General features: G+C 44.0%; 1 protein-coding gene across 3 annotated transcripts in view; it reads right to left on the bottom strand.

The window, feature by feature from the left end:
* Positions 1–7,805: 7,805 nt before the first annotated feature.
* ube2j1 (ubiquitin-conjugating enzyme E2, J1) overlaps positions 7,806–23,496 on the bottom strand; it is a 69,106-nt gene continuing 53,415 nt past the window's right edge. For 2 of the 3 annotated variants that reach the window (XM_077587179.1, XM_077587178.1), the window contains exons 7-8: positions 13,364–13,495; positions 7,806–8,303 (exon numbers count right to left, since the gene is read on the bottom strand). In XM_077587179.1, the coding sequence (XP_077443305.1) occupies positions 8,022–8,303; positions 13,364–13,495 (414 nt within the window). In that variant the 3' untranslated portion in view covers positions 7,806–8,021. The remainder of the gene's footprint in view (positions 8,304–13,363; positions 13,496–23,496) is intronic. The other variant, XM_077587180.1, reaches the window with a different exon arrangement.

The raw sequence follows: 23,496 nt of genomic DNA on the forward strand, positions 1-23,496 counted from the left end.
TATTTGTCAATTGAACTCTCTGTTAATGGCATGTTTTTTTGTTTTAAACAAAGGCAGGTCTTAGTCACATAATGTTCAATATCAGACTGCATATACGGCCAGAAGTGATCTCTTGAGTTTCCAGTTATTTCTACAACTCTGATTTTTCTCTGATAGAGTGATTGGATCAGATACTTCTTTGTCACAAAAACATTCATGAAGTTTGGTTCTTTATGACTTTATTATGGGTTAACAGAAAGTGATAAAATCTGCTGGGTCAAAAATATACATACAGCAACACGAATTAGCAATTTTGGTGACTTAGAAAGTTGTGTCAGTGAAATGAACTTCATAGCATGGCCTCTTAACTTCTTGTGAGTGATTATGAGTGACTACAGCAGGTGACTTCTCTGAGGCCATTTGAATAGGGCTCATTGGATGCAAACGCCCATAAACGCTACAATGGGAAAGTCAAAGGAGCTCAGCATAGATCCGAAAAAGTGAATCCTTGACTTGAACAAGTCAGGAAATTCACTTGGAGCCATTTCAAAGCAGCTGCAGGTCCCAAGAGCAACAGTGCAAACAATTGTTTGTAAGTATAAAGTGCATGGCACTGTTTTGTCACTGCCACGATCAGGAAGAAAACGCAAGCGATCACCTGCTGCTGAGAGAAAATTGGTCAGGAGGGTGAAGATTCAACTGAGAATCACCAAAAAGCAGATCTGCCAAGAATTAGAAGCTGCTGGAACACAGGTGTCAGTGTCTACAGTCAAGCGTGTTTTGCATCTCCATGGACTGAGAGGCTGCCGTGCAAGAAGGAAGCCCTTGCTCCAAAAGCGGCACCTTAAGGCTCGACTGAAGTTTGCTGCTGATCACATGGGCAAAGATAAGACCTTTCTGTTCTCTGGTCAGACGAAACAAAAATCGAGCTGTTTGGCCACAATGCCCGGCAATATGTTTGGAGGAGAAAAGGTGAGGCCTTTAACCCCAAGTACACCATGCCTACCGTCAAGCACGGTGGTGGTAGTATTATGCTGTGGGGCTGTTTTGCTGCCAATAGAACCAGTGCTTCACAGAGAGTAAATGAGATAATGAAGGAGGATTACCTTCAAATTCTTCAAGATAACCTAAAGTCATCAGCCGGAAGATTGGGTCTTGGGCGCAGTTTGGACAATGACCCCAAACATACATCAAAAGTGGTAATGGAATGGCTACATCAGGCTAGAATTAAGGTTTTCGAATGGCCATCCCAAAGTCCTGACTTAAACCCCATTGAGAACTTGTGGACAATGCTGAAGAAACAAGTCCATGTCAGAAAACCATCAAATTTAACGGAACTGCACCAATTCTGTCAAGAGGAGTGGTCAAAGATTCAACCAAATTTGTTGACAAATTTGAACAGTCGTCTTTATTCGCCACAGGTTTGCCACTTGCTCTCAGCCATCCATTAGATGCCCAATCATGAAGCTCAAGCAAAATTGCATTGACTACATAAGCAGAATCAGAATAGATGTTACATTTTTAGCCTTAGCATAATCAAGGGCTTCTGAGACCGCAACTATTTCTGCACTCTGCGCAGATTGTTTTCCAACTAACCGTCCTGACTTAACAATATTCCATATATTATTATCATTATTGCATTTAACCACTGCCCAACCGGACTGTGGATCTCCAGAGGGAGTGCAATAACAACATCCGTCTGTGAACAAAGAAGTAGACCTCTCATTCGGAGATGTGGAAATTCCTGTTCTAATCATTCTGTCATGTATAACTTTTTCCTCACAGCAATGCATCTGCCATGTTAACCATTTGAGTAATAAATTGTATTTGAGGCTTTTGTAGCATCTGTAGTATCTTATTTCTCCTGCGGTTGGAAAATGTGAACAGTTGTGAATTGACAAAAGCTGACACCGAGTGAGAAGTGTGTACTATTAGCGGATGGGCCAAGACAACACGTTTGATTAGCAAAGCCAAAGCTGCGGCATTTATTTCACAATTTGTCGATCTTGCTACAACAGGCTCTAGAAGTACACATATTGCAGCACCCTTCTGGTTGAGCCTATCATTTGATACAGCACCGCCGCTCCCGATTCCACTTTATACAACACATCAAGATGAAAAGGTACCTTGTAATTTGGCAACGCAAGGGCCGTTGCTTGGCTCATTTCCTGGTTCAATTTGATGAAGACGTCCTCCTCCTCATGTTCCCCTTCAAGTTTAGCTGATAAATTACCCAAGCCTGCTCTTTTTGCGACTTGGCGCAAGGCAGCAGCCTTTTCCGTAAACCCTGGGACATAACATCTACTGTATACTACAAGGCCTAAAAAGAAAGTATTTGAGACACAGTTCCGGGTTTAGGAAAATGCAAAATATCACCTCTCTGCTTAGGTGATAGAGACAATCTGGTATGTGCTACAATTCTTCCTAAAAAGGAAATAATGGCCTTGTGTCTCCCAAAAACAGGAGCAAGTCAAAAGTCGCTTTTAAACATGTCAACACTCGGCGCTGCCATCAACATATAATAGCAAAACTATCTGGAAGAACTAGTCTTGAGAGCCGTTTCCTGAGCTCATCATTAAAGATTCCAGGAGACAGCAGGAGGCCTTGCCTGTTGTATGTGAATTGCTGTCCCTGATAAGAGAAAGCAAGATACTTGCCCATCTATTCAGCAAAAGGCACACAGAAAAATGCATTTGACAAGTCAATTACTGTGAAAATGTTGCATTCATCAATGAGGAATGATAAAATTGTGAACGGAATAGGTACAGCCTTGACAGATGTTTCTACATTATTATTTATGTGTGTAAGGTCATGCACCAATCTGACTTTGGCAGATTTTGCTTTTTTAATTGGAAAAATTGGTATGTTCCATTTACTGGTTGGTTTTCTCAGCACACCAGCATTTTCCAATTCCGTCAATGTCACTTGTAATTTGTCAACAAGGTCAGCTTTGAATGGATATTGATTTATATGCATCGGAACCTCAGTTTTCATTTTGAAGATCACTGGAGAACAATTTATGAGGCCAACAATATTTGGACCGGCCGACCACACATGATTTGGAACTTTTTTCAACGTTTCTTCAGTTCCCTCTGTATCATCTTATTCTCCGCCATAATGCCTGGTTAATGTCTGGTGTTCCCATATAACTCTATCATTGGTGTCACATTTGATTCTGTACATGTTTTTCTCGGGTGAAAATTCGACTGCAACATCAATCCTTTCTGTTGTTTCCAGTCAGTAGTAAAACTGCCAAGTTGATCTTCTATTTTGGTTTTAACCTCTTTGGGCAGTGTGGTCATTACTGTAGTTTTAAAGATCACTGCAGACACAGTCGTATGCATTGGGTTTTCCCCAGTGTGGTTCACAAATGTGTTTTCGCAATGTGACCACCAGGAGGTGGGTTTCTGTTTTTCATCCCATTCAAAAGACATGGACTTATATGCAGTCTGGGACGGAGGAAAACTTTGCATTAACACATTCAACATTCTGTCCCGAACAATTCCTGTGAATGGCTGTGACGAATCTAATTCTTTGTCTGCTCCTCTGAATGCTGCCGCTTCAATTTCTGTCAGTCTCCAAGGGGGTAAATTTAGGACTTCCCTGATGTCTCCTAACGCTAATTCTTAGCTAGCTGTCAATTGTTTAAACTGTGCGTACCAAATTAATGCTCCAGCCTCGATAGAGGGGAGTTTGCCAATCAATATTTGAACTTCACCTAATTTATAGGGTTTGTATTGGTATTTGTCGTCATTTCCAAGAATTAGTGGGAAGTTTGGGATTGTCTTTACTTTTCCTTTATTGCTTTCTTCAAAGTCCAATTTAGCTATTGGCATTATCGGAGATGACTCATGAATTGTTTTCGGTGTCAGTGGAGGAGCACAGAGTGACATGTCCTCCCTTCTATTACTCATTATTGTTAGGGCTGAACTGTTGCAAACTTCATCTATCGTAATCAGTGAATTTGCACCAGAGTTATCCTCATCAATTTCTCTCATTGTCAAATAACCGTTCACATCCATAGTCAATGACGGATAAATTAAATAGCGGGTGGACTGCTTGGGACAACTGGCAAAGTATCAGGCCCATATGGTGGCCGATTTCCCTTTTGATTTATTTGGGGCCAGATTTGTGAAGCAGAGGCCAAGAGGTTACTCAACATTGCAGCCTCTCCTTCCAACGTTCGCAGCTCTCTCCTGCGCTTTTTCAACAAAGGAGGCACCTCCTCCCTTTTCTGTCTCAATTTTGTTATCACTCTGATTTTGTAGTCCTGCAGATTCTTTTTCAGTTTCCTCTTTCACAAAACAATCACCATCTTCTTTCTCCTTATAGCCACTTTTTTATTTCCTTACTGATTTTTCTTTATTTCCAACAACCCCCTGTCTTGCGTGAAAGATGAGGAGAGTGGTGTACTCGCCTTTGCTCCAGCCATCTCCCCCAAGTGCCCCAAAATACGAGCAATTTGAGATACTAGTAAAATTTCGGGCAAATATTTATCTTGAGATACGAGACAAATTTTGATATACAAGCATACAGAGGACGCAAGAGGCTGCTCATAAGAATATCATGGGCACTGTCTCTCTGGTCGCAACTCCCTCGTGTAATGTCTCTATGACCACTGGGCGAAGCGTTGCATTTTTTCAGTGTTTTTTTTCCCCCGTTAGTCAGTGCGAATAGCGTATATACTACTTCTCGTTGGCAAGTGGTCGTGCGTTATCCTATTGTGTGCATCATTTTGGGAATATTTTGAAAGGAATACAAAAGCAAGCAACCCTCGATAGGTCGCATCTGAAAGTCAGGGTGGAGGCGGGGCAAATAGAGCCAAATTGATTGAGAAGAAAGGTATCAAAATGGAAAACAAAATGAGAATTAAATTTAGTGTAAGGTTAGATTAAATTTATTTTTGAGTGTGTCTGCATCGTAATCCAAGTTTATTTAAATATGTTTATGTTGAGAGCGCGTTGCCGTGCAAAAGGTTTATTTGCAAGAGAAAAGACAAGATTTTCGTGTTCTGACTCCAATATATAAGGCCTCGGTAGTCTAAAGTGGGCATTACTTTTGAATATAAGTGGGTCGGTGTCGTTTACCTATTTTGACCACAGAGTGCAGTAGTGAGTAGACTGTGATTCAAGAGAAGTGTGGGGTGTGTAACAAATACAAGAATTGAATAATAAAAGAAAGGAATATATTACTGTGAATAATGTCAATTGGGCTATAGGTTGGTGAGAATATACTTTGAATATATATGACAGACTCAACTTATTACAACTACTTATACTTCTTATGTTGGATTGGATTGGATAACTTTATTCATCCCGTATTCGGGAAATTTCATTGTGACAGTAGCAAGAAAAGGCATAGTTATAAGTTAAACAGTACAGTCGCAAAGGCTGCACAACAACAAAGCAAAAAGTACAAAGCAAATCAAAGTAAATGGAAACTGGAAAATGGAAACAAAAACTGGAACCACACACAGGAAGTCTTCCACAAGATGGGGAACTTCTGCAGACTGTGACCGAGGTAGAGAATATGCAGAGTCACTCTTCCAAGCTTATCCGCACAATTCCTCAGTAGTCTGGTGCTGAAGACAACATTAGCACAGGAGCCCCTCGGCTCCCTTGCTGGCAAGCGCCGACAGCTCTTCCATCTTATCCCACGATGGAATGGTTGGTCAGAAGCGTTGCCTCTTCTCCCGGCACTTTTGTCCAGCTCCGAATCCCCGGCGGCACCGAGGTGTTACTCCTTCCGCTGCGTATTGTAACAGCTAGTCCCATGTGTGTGACAGCGTAGGCATGGCTGAATGGTCCCCAAAAAAGAAGTACAGACGCTCCCCTACTTACGAACGCAATTGGTTCCGAGCGATTGTTCATAAGTTGAATTTGTTTGTAAGTTGATTCAGTGCTATATTTTGTATTATAATTTATGTTTAAGGCCGATATAAGTATATTGAAGGTTTATACAAGTGCATTTGTATGTTTAAGGCTTGTATAAGTAACACGCATTGGTTTGTACTGAAAAAAAAACATTTAATAAAATGGAGAGAATATGTACAGTACTGTAGAGAGAGATTTATGTATTAGAAACTGGCCAAAAGAAGCGACCTAATGACGATTGCACAGTTTTCTTCTTTTTTTCATCATAAATGATGAGGTAGCACTGTATGGCATCATTCAATTGATTTGCAAACTTTGTGCAACGTTCAATATTTGGGTCCTGCTGCTCGATCTTTCTGTTTATAAATGGTACTGAATGTGCAACGCTCACCACTCTCACGCGCATCAAGCTTCGTTATTATTGCCACTCGTTTCAAATGAAATGGCTTGCCTCTTCCTTGCAACTCCCTCAATAGAAGCCTTTAGCTTTTTACCAACCATATTCAATATTGGATGCATGAGATATTTAATGATACAAATGAAAAAGGTTCTTTGCACACTGGAGATACATTCACGCACTTCCGCATTGCAACGAAGAAGAAGGTAGATGCTGGGTGAGCTGAGCTCTCACAGCGCCAGGCGTCGGTATTAGCGGCGGAAAGAAGTACTACTCCAAAAAAGGCGCGAAATACAAAATTGGACTTGCGAACATTTTTGGACTTAAACGCAATTTGCAGACATGTTCGTATGTACCGTTGTTCGTAAGTTGAATGTTCGTAAGTAGGGGAGCGTCTGTAGCCGAAAGAAGCCAGGCTAACAGAACAAGGAAAGTTGTAAAAACATTCAAGTAAAAAGTAGAAAGTACAAAGTAAAGTAAAAAGGAATGTATTAAGAAATATTAAAATGTAATTAAAAAAAAGATAGAAGGGCTGTAAATCACGAAAAACATAAGAGTGTAGAGCTACTTCCAATGGCTCCCGCGTGAACGGCGCCATCTTGGAATGTATGTTAACCACTTATTTATCCATAACCATTTTTTTGATTATTTATTTATCTATTACTATTTAGGCACAATGGTGCTCAAATTTATACAGCTGCCTAATTTTGTATTTTAGTATTTATTGGACACTTTCCGCAAATCCTCGTTTTACCTCTCAAATATCACTGTGTTTGTCTGCGATGATATTTAACTGAAATTGCTGATCCGAAGAACCAATGATTTATTTAAAAAAAATCGTGCCCAAACCTTTACATATGACTATGTGCAAAATAAGTGTGTGACGCAGCTTTGGTTCAAAACACTGCTTTTAAGTCTTTCTCTTTCATCTCAGTGCATAAACCATATATATATTGACAACAATTCCAGGTGTATTTTCCAGCATAGTTTTGATGTTGGCATCTGCTCAAATATCAAACAGACATTCCGTCTCCTCATTGCTCAATGTTGAATACCGACTCACGTTAGCCGGCGTACTGCTAACTACAGTGTCAAGCTTAGCAAACAACATTTCCAATAATGCTGGTGGCTGCGGGACCCTGTTACAAGTAAAAAGGTGTCTCAGAACAGGTTGACACCATTGTGTGTTCACTTTACCAGTTGGAAATGACTTGCAACCACCTCAAGGTCTGTTTGCTCCGCACCAGACTTTGCTGGTTTATATAATAATTTAATAACTTTGTGTTTTAATAGTGCAGAATAACATAAAAGCTAGTATTTCCAGGAAAGGGCTGCAGCGAAGACATTTGATGAATGCCTTATTTTTGCCAATTAAATGCAATACCACACATTGCCCTTCATTTCTCATGAATCTAGGCATCTAAAGTTTTACATTTTGCATAGTTAAATACTTTATACAACCGTCAGCAAAAAAGGAAATTTGTACTGAGTTTTCTTCCCCGTTCATGACAGGAAATTAATGTATGGACTTCATAGCCGCTCAAAAACATAGAAACTTAGGGACAACATTGTGCATTTATTTTAAAAATTAAAATTGACAGACGGAACAAATTTTCACATTGATTAAATTAGAACTAATAGAAGCACAGTTGGACCTCTCTGCAGGAAAGCACATTAAGGTGATGGGACAAGTGGTATTAAGAATGCAAAATATTCCAGTGATGGCTAAAGGGACTGACTTCATTCAAAAAGATGTCAAGAGCAAGGAAAGATTACAGCTCATACTGAAACTTGATGTCATGAGCAAGATATATCCTACGGAAAATAAGTGCAGCCAGTGCCAAAGTGAGAACCAAAATGAGCACGGCTGAGCCCATGTGGTTGTCGTTTTGTGGCTCTTGAACGTCTGCTATCAAGCGTGGTATGTTTGGCGCTTCGCTGTTGTCTCTTTGGTATAGTACAACACGCCGCCGCAGAGGACTGTGAGGACGGCCGTTGTTTGGAGACAAAAGAGACTGTGGGCTTTTTGTTTTGGTGGCTGCTGATGCTTCAGCCTGTAATTAAATGGTATATATGGTTAGAATAGATATTAGACTAGAAATTGACCACTTTACCATTGCACATTTCAGATGGCTGAAATGTGCAACGGTAAAGTGGTCATCCAAACATAGAAAAAGCACCCCAAATCCAGCCTAAAGCAGCATTTAATGATTAAATACAAATACTGGAGCTCTTTGGACACTAGAACCCAGCCCAGAGAAGTGAATTCCTCGGTAAAATGTCGCGATGATTTCGCGATGAAGGGAAAAAACGTCCATATGCGTCCATTCGCCAAACGGCTCAAAATGCTCTAAAATTGGGTCAAATCCAGCCTAAAACAGCATTTAATGATTAAATACAAATACTGGGGATTTTTAGACATCAGAACCGGGCCCAGGGTGGTTGATTTCCCCGATATGGGTGCACTTTAGAGCGTTACCTGACCCAATTGCAATGAATAAATTTGTCCACCGGATGGAAGAGTTCTGTCGATTCAAAGCAGGGGCATTTTCGTTACAGTGGTAGTATTAGAACCGGTCCATGTCGGTTCTGGTTGGTAGTTTTACTCGGGAATTGTGTCCCATGTGTGGGTAGATGTATTATTGACTAATTTGTGTAAAAATATTGGTCCAGGAAGGTTCTGGGCGTTTTCAGGCATAGAATTAAAAGCAAGTTTTACTCATACAGTGAAATTACAGAAATTGAAATCAATTCTTTGTTTTTACAGGAAAAAGCAAGAAAATGGAAGACAAAATGTTGCAGAAAATACAACAAGATGTGGAAATGGGAGAGGAAGATCTATAAATGTTTTGCAATACTACCACTCCTTGTAAATAAAGTACACATGTTGATGACACTATTTCTGGGTAAACAGAACCCCAGAACCTTCCTGAAAAAAATATTGGTACAGGAAGGTTCTGTTTACCCAGAAATAGTGTCATCAACTTGTGTACTTTATTTACAAGGAGTGGTAGTATTGCAACATGATGTCTAAAAATCCCCAGTACTTGTATTTAATCATTAAATGCTGTTTTAGGCTGGATTTGACCCAATTTTAGAGCTCTTTGAGCCGTTTGGCGAATGGACGTACGTATATGGACGTTTTTTACCTTCATCGCGACATTTTACCGAGGAATTAACTTCCCCGGGCTTGGTTCTAGTGTCCAAAGAGCTCCAGTATTTGTATTTAATCATTAAATGCTGTTTTAGGCTGGATTTGACCCGATTGCTGTCATCTTACGGCTCGGTTCTGCTACATCTGGCCGCCCAAGAGTGCTTATTCCCGGGCTGCCCTTGACGGTAGACTAATAAATTGAGAGTGATGAGCGGAAAAGGGAAATGAATCATTTATTTTTACTATAATATGGACAATGCCGGCGGCGGGCCGGATTCAAAATCCTAACGGGCCGAATATGGCCCGCGGGCTGAGGTTGAAAAACTTGTACACACACAATCCGGGGGCGGGGCAAGCGCGCGAATCCCGTTTCGGCGAAACGTCCGTTCGGTCAACTGTCCGGTCGGCGAAACGTCCGTTCGGCCAACCGTCCGGTCGGCGAAACGTCCGTTCGGCCAACCGTCCGGTCGGCGAAACGTCCGTTCGGCCAACCGTCCGGTCGGCGAAACTGCCGTTCGGCCAAACGTCCGTTCATCGAAAAGTCCATTCGGCGAACTGTCCGTCGGCCAAACGTCTTTCGGCGAATCATCCGAGTACCCCAAACGGCAGTTCAGAGTACCCACCCTTTTTGGAGTCCTTGGAAGGGGTGCTGGAGAGCGCTCCTTCGGGGGACTCCCTCGTTCTGCTCGGGGACTTCAATGCTCACGTGGGCAACAACAATGAGACCTGTAAGGGAGTGATTCGGGAAGAACGGGCCGGGCCCCCTGATTGGAACCCGAGTAGTGTCCTATTGTTGGATTTCTGCGGTCGTCCTGGATTGACAATAATGAACACCATGTTCAAGCATAAGGGTGTCCACTTGGCACCAGGACACCCTAGGCTGCAGTTCAATGATCGACTTTGTGGTCGTGCCATCGGCCCTGTGGCCGCATGTCTTGGACACTCGGATAAAGAAGGGGCGGAGCTGTCAACCTATCACCACCTGGTGGTGAGTTGGCTTCTATGGTAGGGGCGGATGCCGGTGCGACCCAGAAGACCCAAACATTTTGTGAGGGTCTGCTGGAACGCCTGGCAGAGTCACTGTAAGAAGGAGTTTCAAGTCCCACCTCCAACAGAGCTTCTCTTATGTCTGGGAAGAGGCGGGGGACATTCAGTCTGTCCGAGTGGACCATGCTTTGCACTTCTATTGCTGAGGCGGCAGACTGGAGCTGTGGCCGCAAGGTGGTTGGTGCCTGTCGTGGCGGCAACCCCAGTATACGCTGGGGGGTTGCATGGGAGTTCGCCAACCAGTCGACATGTGCTTTCTGGACCTGGAGAAGGCGTTCGACTGTGTCTCCCGGGGAGTCTTTTGGGTGGTACTCCGGGAGTATGGGGTTCCGGAACCCCTGATAAGCGGGGTCTGGTCCCTTTATGAATGGTGTCAGACCAGGAAGGGCTCAGAGTAGAGTCGCTGCTCCTCCGGATCGAGAGGAGCCAGATAAGTTGGCTCGGGCATCTGATCAGGATGCCCCCTGGACGCCTCTCTCGGGAGGTGTTCCGGACACGCCACACCGGGAGGAGGCCACGGGGCCGACCTCGGACACGCTGGGGATATTATGTCTCCCGGCTAGCCCTGGAACGCCTTGGGGTCCTCCCGGAAGAGCTGTATAATGTGGCTGTGGAGAGAGAAGTCTGGGCTTCCCTGCTGAAGCTGGTACACCCACGACCTGACTTCGGATAAAGCGGAAGATGAGAAGAGACTTGTAAGGTTTTTAAGTGTATCAAAATGGGAACAACCTATTGCTAAAAATGTCACACTTTCAGAAATTGTCAATACCGGGCAAATAATAAAGAGCATAAATGTTACTTTTGCGTTGCAGATGTACCGTAATTTCACGTCTATAGGGCGCACAGATTAAAAGGGTGCTGTCTCAGTTGTGGGTGCAATTTCTGCCTGACAATAATGTAACTATGTATCCATCACTCCCGAGCCGTGCACAACCCTACTTATCCCGGCTGTTTATTCATGTTCGATCCATTGCTTGAGTCTATCTTTCAAGCTTTCACACTCACATTGTCATTCACGTCAGACCTTTCCTTTGTATAGCTATCAGGTTTTGTTACTTTGACTATTGGGAGTGTTTTTAATGGTTAAAAGTGCTAGGACTACACGGATGTAAACTGCCTCACCACTCATCTGGGATGTTTTTAATGGATTTGCCATAAAGCTTGGACTACACGGGGGGCTATTTTGGGGGTCTGCTCATCTGACCACGAATACATGAACGTCCACTGGATTGACCGCAGTAAGTAGCATGTCAGAAAGGGTCATACAAAATTTTTAATTTAATGGAAACAAGGCACACACGCAGTTTCCATTTTAGAGAAAATTGTAGACTTTTAAGTGCACCCTATGGCAGTGTTTCCCAGCCTTTTTTGAGTTGCGGCACACTTTTTGTATTAAAAAAATCTCAACAGACAACACCATCTGAAAATCTTTTATTTTAAACCTATGTCGCCTATATTAACAATAGTCATCCTCATCAAAGTTTTATAAGCAGCAATCACATAAACCTCCAAAATTATTCCAAAATCAAATTTCTCCCACTGACCTAGTCACCAAAAGTTGATGTCTGCGGACCCTGAACAACTTCCGGTTCGAGTGATGCAAAAATAAGTCATGTACAGTGGTACCTCGACATACGAGTGCCCCGCCATACGAGCAATTTGAGATACAAGTAAAATTTCGGGCAAATATTTATCTTGAGATACGGGACAAATTTTGATATACGAGCATACAGCGGACGCGAGAGGCTGCTCATTAGAACATCATGGGCACTGTCTCTCTGGTCGTAACTCCCTCGTGTAATGTCTCTACGAGCACTGGGCGGAGCGTTGCATTTTTGCAGTGTTTCATTGCCGTTAGTCATTGCGAATGGCGTATATACTACTTCTCGTTGGCAAGTGGTCATGCGTTATCCTATTGTGAGGACATTTGTGTGCATCATTTTCGGAATATTTTGAAGGGAATACAAAAGCAAACAACACTCAATAGGTTGCATCTGAAAGTCAGGGTGGAGGCGGGGCAAATAGAGCCAACCCGGGAGAAGAAAGGTATCAAAATTAGAATTAAGTTTAATGCAAGGTTAGATTGAACTTATTTTTGAGTGTGTCTGCAGCGTAATCCAAGTTCATTAAAATTTGTTTATGTATGTTACGAGCGCGTTGCCATGCAAAAAGCCCTACCCCTCTCTCTGTCCATCTCTCTCTCCCCTCCGCAAAATCCGTCTAATTTTAGTACTATTAAACACATTTTAGTACTATTAAACCACTAGTTATTTGTTACTTTGTTAATAGATGGCGAATTACAACAAATAAAAATGTTTTTCCAATCCAATATCCTGTTTTGGGTGTTTTTTCAGAGAGTTGGAACAAATTAATTTGTTTTTAGTTCATTTCTATGGGAAATGTTCATTTGAGTTACGAGTAAATCGACATACGAGCTCAGTCCCGGAACGAATTAAGCTCGTATCTCGAGATTTTTAATCGCATAATTTTGTGACTTTTCTCCAAATATGACTTAAATCTCCTAATATTGCGCAAAAGTTGCGCTCACAGACTTTACGTCGTCAAATGTTGATGGCCTAGAAACCAAACAACTTCCGGATCCTGTTAGAGAAAAACAAGCAACAAAATGACTGTTTTACAATTTGAATCTTGTAATAGTATATATAATCTATAAAATTTAATGTTCATCATATTTTGATTTTAACCTACAGTAATAGTTCATTTTTAATCTCGTTATATTACTTTTTCTCTCTGAATATTACATTGTATGACTTCTTGCAATTTCCCGCGGCACACCTGACCATTGCTCACGGCACACCAGTGGTTGGGAAACAATGCCCTTACTCAAGAAAATACGCCCCCAAAAAAATTTGTCAACAATTTTAGTAGTGCATTAAGGGAGGGAATACCTACCTGCTCCGTCAGAGAGCTCTCAACAGTTTCAAAACTTGAAGAGTTAGAGGCCCCGTCCAGGGTAAGATTGGAAACTTCAGCGCTTGCATCTTCACCCTCACTTGCCCTTTTACCCACTGAACTTGACTCTGTCTGCATGAACACAAGTATATAATTTTACTATAAATGCTTTTAGTACATGTCCAAACTTTGGACCAAAAATATAGACCTTTGGCTTATTAAGAGCTGCCGACCACCGTCGACCCCATTTCAGGAGTACCCTTGTCCCATTTCCGGAGATATTTTCATCAAGAGTGAATGTGATTCGCGCAAAATTGATATAAAATGTAAAAAAAAAACATAGGACAATTTAAATCGAACTGTTATTATTATATTTTTACATTAATTGAAATATTGTGTTTTTGCAAACTATTGAAAAAGTATAGCATTATGAAAATAAATTTATCTTTGTTTTTGAGTCTTTCTACGTGCGATTTACAGTATCTAATTCCACCATGTGTCACGCTAAAGTCGCACTTGCATGTGCAATGTGCAAATGTCACTCCTTTTGGAGACGGCTTCAACATGGGATATTTCATCGAATACGGACCAATAAACTTCTGCGAGTGTCTGGGTTTCTTATTAGAAGTTTCATCCAAATTGCCATCCATTTTGCGCTTATCCCGAGCAGGCATATTGATAAGACTTAGCGGTGGTGTGTACTCCTAGTTCCTTTAGAACAGACCTCGGCAATCCGGTCCTCGAAGGCCGCTGTGGGTGCAAGTTTTTGTTCCAACCGATCTAGCACAGACAGTTTAACTAATTAGATTTCTGCTGAAACAACAAGCACCTGACTGAAATCCACTGATTGCACTTCTAAGATACCAGATTGGTGGAAAGGTTTCCTCCTATGGGTGAATGAAAACCTGCACCCACTGTGGCCCTTTGTGGAATTAATTGCCCAGGTTTGCTTTAGAACAACCCGGAAATGATAGGTTTCAAAACAAAAGACTGGTGGTTTAGTCAGCCTTGATAATACTTCGCTTATGAAAAAACGATGTTAAAGTGATAGAGGCTACCTATGCAATCGATTCTGAATCCATTTCCACGCTGAAGTCGCACAAAACAATCATTCATCAGAACTTGTAACTTGGGTGATTCACAATGCACCCGTGTTACCGAATTCATCCAATTTACAGTGCAGTTGAGTGGAGGGTCAGAATTACTTGCATAGTATTTTTTATTTATTTACCTAAAAGAAGAATATAATTAGCGCTCTTTACGGTACTCGGATGATTCGCCTAAAGACATTTCGCCGACGGACGTTTGACAGACGGACAGGTCGCCGAATGGACGTTCCGCCGAATTGAGGTTTCGCCGAAACGGGATTCGCGCGCTCGCCCCGCCCCCGGATCGTGTGTATACAAGTTTTTCAACCTCGGCCTGTGGGCCATATACGGCCCGTTAGGATTTTTAATCCGGCCCGCCGCCGGCGTTGTCCAAATTATAGTAAAAAGCAACGATTCATTTCCCTTTGTCGCTCATCACTCTCAATTTATTAGTCTACCATCAATAAGCACTCTTGGGCGGGCATGTCAGCCCGGGAATAAGCACTCTTGGGCGGGCATGTCAGCCCGGGAATAAGCACTCTTGGGCGGGCTTGTCAGCCCGGGAATAAGCACTCTTGGGCGGGCTTGTCAGCCCGGGAATAAGCACTCTTGGGCGGGCAGATGTAGCAGAACCGAGCCGTGAAATGACAGCAATCGGGTCAAATCCATCCTAAAACCTCATTTAACCGCAGTTAAAGACGTTTCGCCGACGGACGTTTGACAGATGGACAGGTTGCCGAATGGACGTTCCACCGAACGGTCATTCGGCGGACGGAGGTTTCGCCGAAACGGGATTCGCGCGCTCGCCCCGCCCCCGGATTGTGTGTGTACAACCTCGGCCCGTTAGGATTTTTAATCCGGCCCGCCTCCGGCGTTGTCCAAATTATAGTAAAAATCAATTATTAATTTCCCTTTGCCGGTCATCACTCTCAATTTATTATTCTACCGTCAATGGCAGCCCGGGAATAAGCACTCTTGGGCGGGCATGTCAGCCCGGGAATAAGCACTCTTGGGCAGGCAGATGTAGCAGAACCGAGCCGTGAAATGACAGCAATCGGTTCAAATCCATCCTAAAACAGCATTTAATGATCAAATACAAATACTGGAGCTTTTTGGACATTAGAACTGAGCCCGGGGAAGTGAATTCCTTGGTAAAATGTCGCGATGATGTCGCGATAAGGCAAAAAAACGTCTATAAACGACCATTCGCCAAACGGGTCAAAATGCTCTCAAATTCGGTCAAATCCAGCCGAAAACTGCGTTTAATGATTAAATACAAATACCAGTATTTGTATATACAATATTAGTATTGTATTTTATACTAGTATTTTATTTAAAAGAAGACAAAGGAAATTCACATATTCTTTGTCGTTTTCTTTTTTTTTTTTGCTTGGTATTCCCCTAGGTATCGTGTATACAGACTAGATATCCGATGCGCGTTGTGAGGCAACGGAGCTAGACGTCGTTGCTTGTCGGCCATTTTAAGAACAGGGCCATTCGCCAAACGGCTCAAAATGCTCTCAAATTCGGTCAAATCCAGCCAAAAACAGCGTTTAAAGATTAAATACAAATACTAGTATTTGTATATACAATACTAGTATTTGTATTTAATCATTAAACACATTTTGAGCTGTTTGGCGAATGGTCGTATATAGACGTTATTTTGCCTTATCGCGACATCATCGCCTGAACCGGACCTACAGATCTTCACAGATGGATCCACCAAAGAAGGCACTGCGGATGGTGGTGCAGGTTTCATCGTCATTAAGGAGACTGTAATCATCCACCAATGGCATGGTGCCACTGGCGCCCGCAGCACTGAAAAAGTGGCACTGAGGCACTCTCCTGGCTGAGGGAAACAGCAGACTGGCAGACATCAATCATCCTCAGTGACTGCAAATCGCTGGTCCAAGCTATGGGAAACCCCCACACGCAAGACCCCGCCATTCGGAGACTTCAGGGTGACATCGCCCTTTTCCCTCCGCCTAAGCGACTACAGCTACTGTGGATCCCGGGCCACTGCAACATATGCGGTAACGACCTGGCCGATGCCCTAGCTAAACTTGGCTCGTCAGATGACCAAACCCATACCTCCCCGGATGCAGCCACAAGACGCGCCATCATCCAACGTGAAGATCGCTCCCCCTCTCCCACCCCCGCCTTTTGCAGACCTACACTACGAAAGTCACAGAGGAAGAACTTGCCCTATCGAAAGGAAACCGCACAGACCTGATTCGTTTCCGCAGTGGACACCACCCCCTGCTCCGCCGTTGGCTCCACCTTGTGGGGAAATCCGACTCGGATCGCTGCCGCCTGTGCGACGAAGAAACAGAGTCGTCTGAACACCTATGGCTCCGCTGTCCGGCCTTAATGACCGAACGCTACCATCACGCCCTGGGCAACTCCCTGGATGAACTAATCCGTGTTCCAGTGGCAGCTCTAGCGCTGCTGAGAGTAATCCTCCGGCGCCTGAGGTGAAAAAGAAGAAGAAGACATCATCGCGACATCTTACCGAGGAATTCACTTCCCAAGGGCCGAGGTTGAAAAACTTGTACACACACGATCCGGGGGCGGAGCGAGCGTGCGAATCCCGTTTCGGCGAAACCTCCGCCCGGCCGAACGGAGGTTCGGTGGAACGTCCATTCGGCGACCTGTCCGTCTGTCAAACGTCCGTCGGCGAAACGTCTTTAGGTGAATCATCCGGCCACGGTTATTTTGCCTTATCATGACATCATCGGGACATTTTACCGAGGAATTCACTTCCCTGGGCTCGGTTCTAATGTCCAAAGAGCTCCAGTATTTGTATTTAATCATTAAATTCGGTTTTAGGATGGATTTGATCCAATTGCTGTCATTTCACGGCTCGTTTCTGCTACATCTGCCCGCCCAAGAGTGCTTATTACCGGGCTGACATGCCCGCCCAAGAGTGCTTATTCCCGGGCTGACATGCCCGCCCAAGAGTGCCTATTCCCGAGCTGACATGCCCGCCCAAGAGTGCTTATTCCCGGGCTGACATGCCCGCCCAAGAGTGCTTATTGACGGTAGACTAATAAATTGAGAGTGATGAGCGGCAAAGGGAAATGAATCATTGATTTTTACTATAATTTGGACAACGCCGGCGGCGGGCCGGATTAAAAATCCTAACGGGCCGTATATGGCCCACGGGCCGAGGTTGAAAAACTTGTACACACACGATCCGGGGGCGGGGCGAGCGGACGAATCCCGTTTCGGCGAAACCTCCGTTTGGCGGAACGTCCATTCGGCGACCTGTCCGTCTGTCAAACGTCCGTCGGTGAAACGTCTTTAGGCGAATCATCCGGTCACGGCTCTTTACAGCAGACTGGGATGCACTGGACCTTGACTCCTGATGAAGAGCAATAGTGGCTGATTGACGACCTTTATGCAGTGTGCTTCATATGTCTCTGAAAACTGAACTGTTTGCCCTGAAACCACAAATAATGAAATTTGCTTGCTGGATGCAAGTACTATAATTCGGTTCTGTTGGAAGTGTAAATTGTCAACACACAACTGTGTGTGGAGAGCAATGCGACCTGCCAATAATACCATGGCGATCGACATATTCAGCAACCCTGCTCTAAAAGAGACTTTACAATCTTAGAGTCTGAAATTCTGGTTCAAGAGGAAAGCAGTGCTCAATCTGTGAGCAGAAGAGTTCAAAAAACTAAAATCAACCGACAGGCCTTCCCGTTCGCATTCATTCTGAGATAGGCTATTCTATCTCCGGGGTTAAGGTCACAAAGGTCAGTTTTTTGGCTTTTAGGCCCTTTCTTGCTAGCCACGCAGTGGAATACTTAGATATGTGTGATGATGCATTGTCCTGTGTGAAAATCACGTTTTTCTTCAAAGAAGAAGACTTCTTCCTGTACCACTGCTTGAAGGTGTCTTTCTCCGCATCGAAAGGAGCCAGATGAGGTGGCTTTGGCATCTGATCAAGCTACCTCCCTGGTGAGGTGTTCTGGACATGTACAACTGGGAGGAGCCCACAGGGCGGACCTCAGACACACTATGGAGACTTGGCCCCAGGATACAACCCCCTCAGATGACAAACGAAGCCGAAAAGACGAAGCATTATAACTAGGCCTGACGACGCCCTCCCCGACTCCAAGACTGCTTTGAAAAGACACAGTGGGAAACTTTCCACCATGAGATTAGATTAAAGTTTATTCATCCCAGACACAGTACTGTCTTACTTCAAGTACTGCATGGCTACGGTCACTGGGGAGAAGACCATCCAGGTGTACCCAAGCTGCAAACCGCGAATGACCAAACAGGTCTGATCATTCCTCCGGGCCCGTGATGCAGCCTTCAGATCCGGCGATGGGGCACTCGAAAGCGCAGCCAACCTGAGGAGAAGCATCTAGGCTGCCAACGCAGACAAGATAGAAGGGCAACTCGACAACCCTCGAATGATGTGACAGAGCATACAGTCCCTCACCAACTACAAGCGTGACTCCTGCGGAGTCAGATGTGGCACTGGGAGAAGAACTAAAAAACTTTTTGCTCGCTTTGAGTCACAAGCCCAGCACTTAGTCACACCACCTCAACATCTAATACATTCTACATCAACCACCGAGGAGGTAGTGGATATGACACGTATGTTGCAGAAGCGTGTCATCAAAGACAGCCTCAAAAGATCCATTGCCTTTAGAAACTCCGGGCAGATCTCATCCACCCCCGGCGCCTTGGCACCGAGGAGCTTTTGAACCATCTCAGTGACTTCAACCCCAGAGATAAGAGAGTCCGCCCCAGAGTCCCCCGGCTCTGCTTCCTCATGAGAAGGCGTGTTGGTGGAATTGAGGAGGTCTTCAAAGTATTCGCCCCACCGATTCACAACATCCCGAGTCGAGGTCAGCAGTGCCCCATCCCCACTATACACTGTGTTGATGGTGCACTGCTTCCCCCTTCTGAGACGTCGGTTGGAGGACGAACATTTCCTTGGAGCGACCCGGAGTTGTACTCCATGGCCTCACCGAACTCCTCTCATGCCCGGGTTTTTTGCCTCGGAGACGACCACAGCTGCGTGCTGCTTGGCCACCTGGTACCCATCAGCTGCCTCCAGAGTCCCATGGGCAAAAAAGATAGGACTCCTTTTTCTGCCTGATGGCATCCCTTACCGCTGGTGTCCACCAGCGCATTCTAAGATTCCCGCCACGACAGGCACCGACCACCTTGCGACCGCAGCTCTGGTCTGCCGCCTCAGCAATAGAAGCGCCGAACATGGTCAACTTGGACTCAATGTCCCCCGCCTCCTCCCGGACAAGAGAGAAAGTTTGGGAATTGAAACTCCTTCTGACAGGGGGCTCGGCCAGGTGTTCCCAGCAGACCCTCACAAAACTTTTGGGTCTCCCGGGCCACATGGGCATCTGTCCCCGCCATCGGAGCCAACTCACCACCAGGTGGTTATCGGTTGACAGCTCCGCCCCTTCCCTACCCTAAGGTTCAATACATGCGGCCGCAGGTCCGATGAAACGACCACAAAGTCGATCATCAAACTGTGGCCTAGGGTGTCGTGGTGCCAAGTGCACATATGGACACCCTTATGCTTGAACATGGTGTTCATTATTGTCAATCCACGACGAGCGCAGAAATCCAACAATACAACACCACTCGGGTTGCGATCAGGGGGGCCGTTCTTCTCAACCACTCCCAATTCTCATTGTCATTGCCCACGTGAGCATTGAAGTCCCCGAGCAGAAGGAGGGAGTCCCCTGAAGGAGCACTCTTCAGCACCCCTTCCAAGGACTCCAAAAAGGGTGGGTACTCTGAACTGCTGTTTGGTGCATTCCCACAAACAACAGTTAGGTCCCGTCCCCCTACCCGAAGACGGAGGGATGCTACCCTCTTGTCCACCGGGGTAAATCCCAAAATACAGGCACAGTGCAGGGGGGGGGGGCACCAAGTATGCCTACACCCGCTCTGCGCCTCCCAGAGTGGAAGAGTGTCCAACCCCCCTTGAGAGGAGTGGTACCGGAACCCAAGTTGCGCGTAGAGGAGTACCCGACCATGTCGAAACAAAGTTTCTCAACCTCACGCAGTAGCTCAGGCTCTTTCCCAACCAGAGGTGACATTCCACGTCCGAAGAGCCAGTTTCTACACCCGGGGATCGGACCGCCAAGCATCTCTCCTTTGGCTGCCGCCCGAGGTACCACTGTATTGAAAAAGTACTGCGTAATGAAAATAAGTTCATCTTTGTGTTTGGGTCCTTCTACATGTGTTTTACAGTCAGTAATTCCACCATCTGGCATGCTAAACTTGCACATGCATGCAATTTGCAAATGTGGGTCCTTTTGGAGACGGCCTTAACATTGGATAATTTGTTGAATAAGAAGCAAGAAAGTTTTGCGAGTGTTTGGATTTCTTAAAAGTTTCATCCAAATTGCGCTTATTCCAAGGAGGCATATTGATAAGAACAGTTCTGTGTACATCTACTTCCTTTAGAACAACCCCAGAAATAATAGGATTTGTTTCAAAACAAAAGACTGGTGCTTTAGTCAGCCTTAACTTGTCTGGCCCTCTGTGGAACAGTAATTGCCCCCTGAACCTAATAACGGGTTGTGCCACCTTTCGCAGCAATAACTGAAATAAACCGGTAAGAAACAGTAGCCACTAATAAAATTACATTCTAAAGGTTTTTGATTCATGTTCTTAATGTTGTTTGAATTTTTAATGCTGTGTTTATTAGATGTGTGTTCATGTGTTTGTGCGGTCTCTCTATGTTGCCTACCGTTAGCTTCCTCTCTGCTGCGTTTCAACATGGGTAGATTTTGTATATACTTGCTATTCATTTTAAGACATTAATAAATAATTTTATGATAATTTTCTCTCATTTGTGTGTGTTTCTCACATCTTTCTTATAAAATTGGGACAGTTTGACCAATCTTAAAGGGTTTAGTTGGGAGTTGTATAAGGATGTGGAACGAATTAAAGAATTTACATACAATCATACCTTGAGATACGAGCTTAATGCATTACGGGACTGAGCTCGTATGTCGATTTACTCGTATCTCAAATCAAGGTTTCCAATACAAATTAATTTGTTCCCACCCTCTGAAAAAACACACAAAAATCAGGATATTAAAATGGAACAACATTTTTATTGGTTGTAATTCACCATCTACTAACAGAGTAACAAATATCTAGTGGTTATGATGTTTAATAATAAAATGATACAATACAACGCAGAGTTCGCGGATGGGAGAAAGAGAGAGAGAGACTTGACGGATGCGCTCGTAACATAAGATAAACTTTAAATTTAACTTAAATAAACTTAGATTCCTACACACAAACACATAAAGTTTTAAACTTATGTTAACCTAAATTTAAACCGTCTTGTGCAATAACCAAGGCAAAGAGGTTAATGTATTCCACTGCGGCTTTCGAGGTGAACTTCCTGCTTCTCCATACGTATTGGCACTACCCATGTTCTTCGATTATTTCGTGCTTAATATCGACTGTCATCCTACGCCTTTTCTTCGCACTACCCTTCATTGCACCGGCTTGCTTTGGACCCATTGTTTTTCCGTTAATTCTGCACTAACTAACCCCCAAAAATACACGGAAAAAAAGGCAACACTCCGCCCAGTGCTCGTAGATATTTTTACACGAATGAGATGCGGCGAGAAAGACAGTGCACTGTTATCATAAGCAGCATCTCGCTGTCTCGTATGCTCGTATCTCAAAATTTGTCTCGTAATTCAAGGTAAATATTTGCTCCAGAATTTTACTTGTACAGTGGTACCTCGTCATACGACCGCTCGTCATACAAAATTCTCGTCTTACGAGGGAAATTTCGATCGAATAATTCGCCCGTCATGCGATCAAAATTTCGTGAAGCGACCAAGACAGGTCTTTTTTGCATATCTTTCGTGTATAACAATATCTACGAGCACGGAAAGATTAATTCAGACGAGTTTCTCATACGACCAGGAAACGCACAACGTGCGGGCAAAAAGAGGGCTTTCTGGGTAATGAAGTATACTCGTGCACACAACGCCGACAGGCAATGGCACTCAGAATAAAACTTTACCCACAATCAATACGTGGGTAAGCTCAGCTGCTGCATTTCCTGTTATTTTTATCTAATACGAGGAGTATTATATTACTTCTTGTTGGCTGCTCATAAGAACATCAGGGGCACTGGCTCGCAACAGCATCCCCGGTAGCAACTCTATCATAGGCGCCGTTCGAGGGGATGCGAACACAGATGCTACAAGCTAAAAGGAGCCGCTAGCCAGCGCCCCCGAAGCTCCCATGAGCAGCAGAGCGATCGCTGATAAAAGACTGCTGCTCGTTGGCAAGTGGTCGTGCGTTAGCCGATTGTGAGGACATTTGTGTGCATCATTTTCTGAATATTTTGAAAGGAATAGTACGACAGCAAACAGCCCATCGATAGCGAACGTGAGGGTGGAGTGTTTGTTCCGTTTACGAGTGCGTTGTGTGGTAAAAAAAACGAAGCCCCCCGCCCCTTTTGTGCCCCTCTCCCCTCGGCGAAATCCGCCCAATTTTAGTTAGATTAAACACATTTTATTTCTATTAAACCACTAGTTATGTGTTACTTTGTTAATAGATGGGGAATTAGAAGAAATAAAACATTTTTCCAATCCAATATCCTGTTTTTGGTGTTTTTTCAGAGGGCTGGAACGAATTTTTTTTTTTCCATTCATTTCAATGGGAAACGTCCGCTCGAGTTACGAGAACCTCGTCATACGATCTCAGTCTCGGAACTGATTACGCTCGTATGTCGAGGTACTACTGCAACACATTATTACTATCAAACCACTCGTTATTTATTACTTTGTCAATATATGGTGAATTATAAGAAATAAAACATTTTTTTCAATCCAATATCCTGTTTTTAGTGTTTTTTTTCAGAGAGTTGGAACGAATTAATTTGTTTCCCATTCATTTCAATGGGAAACTTCCGCTCGAGTTACGAGAATCTTGTCATACGAGCTCAGTCCCGGAACGGATTAAGCTCGTATCTCGAGGTACCACGCTATCTCAAATTCCTAATATGTCGGGGCA

The sequence above is a fragment of the Stigmatopora argus genome, chromosome 19 (genome assembly GCF_051989625.1).
Source record: "Stigmatopora argus isolate UIUO_Sarg chromosome 19, RoL_Sarg_1.0, whole genome shotgun sequence".
NCBI lineage: Eukaryota > Metazoa > Chordata > Actinopteri > Syngnathiformes > Syngnathidae > Stigmatopora > Stigmatopora argus.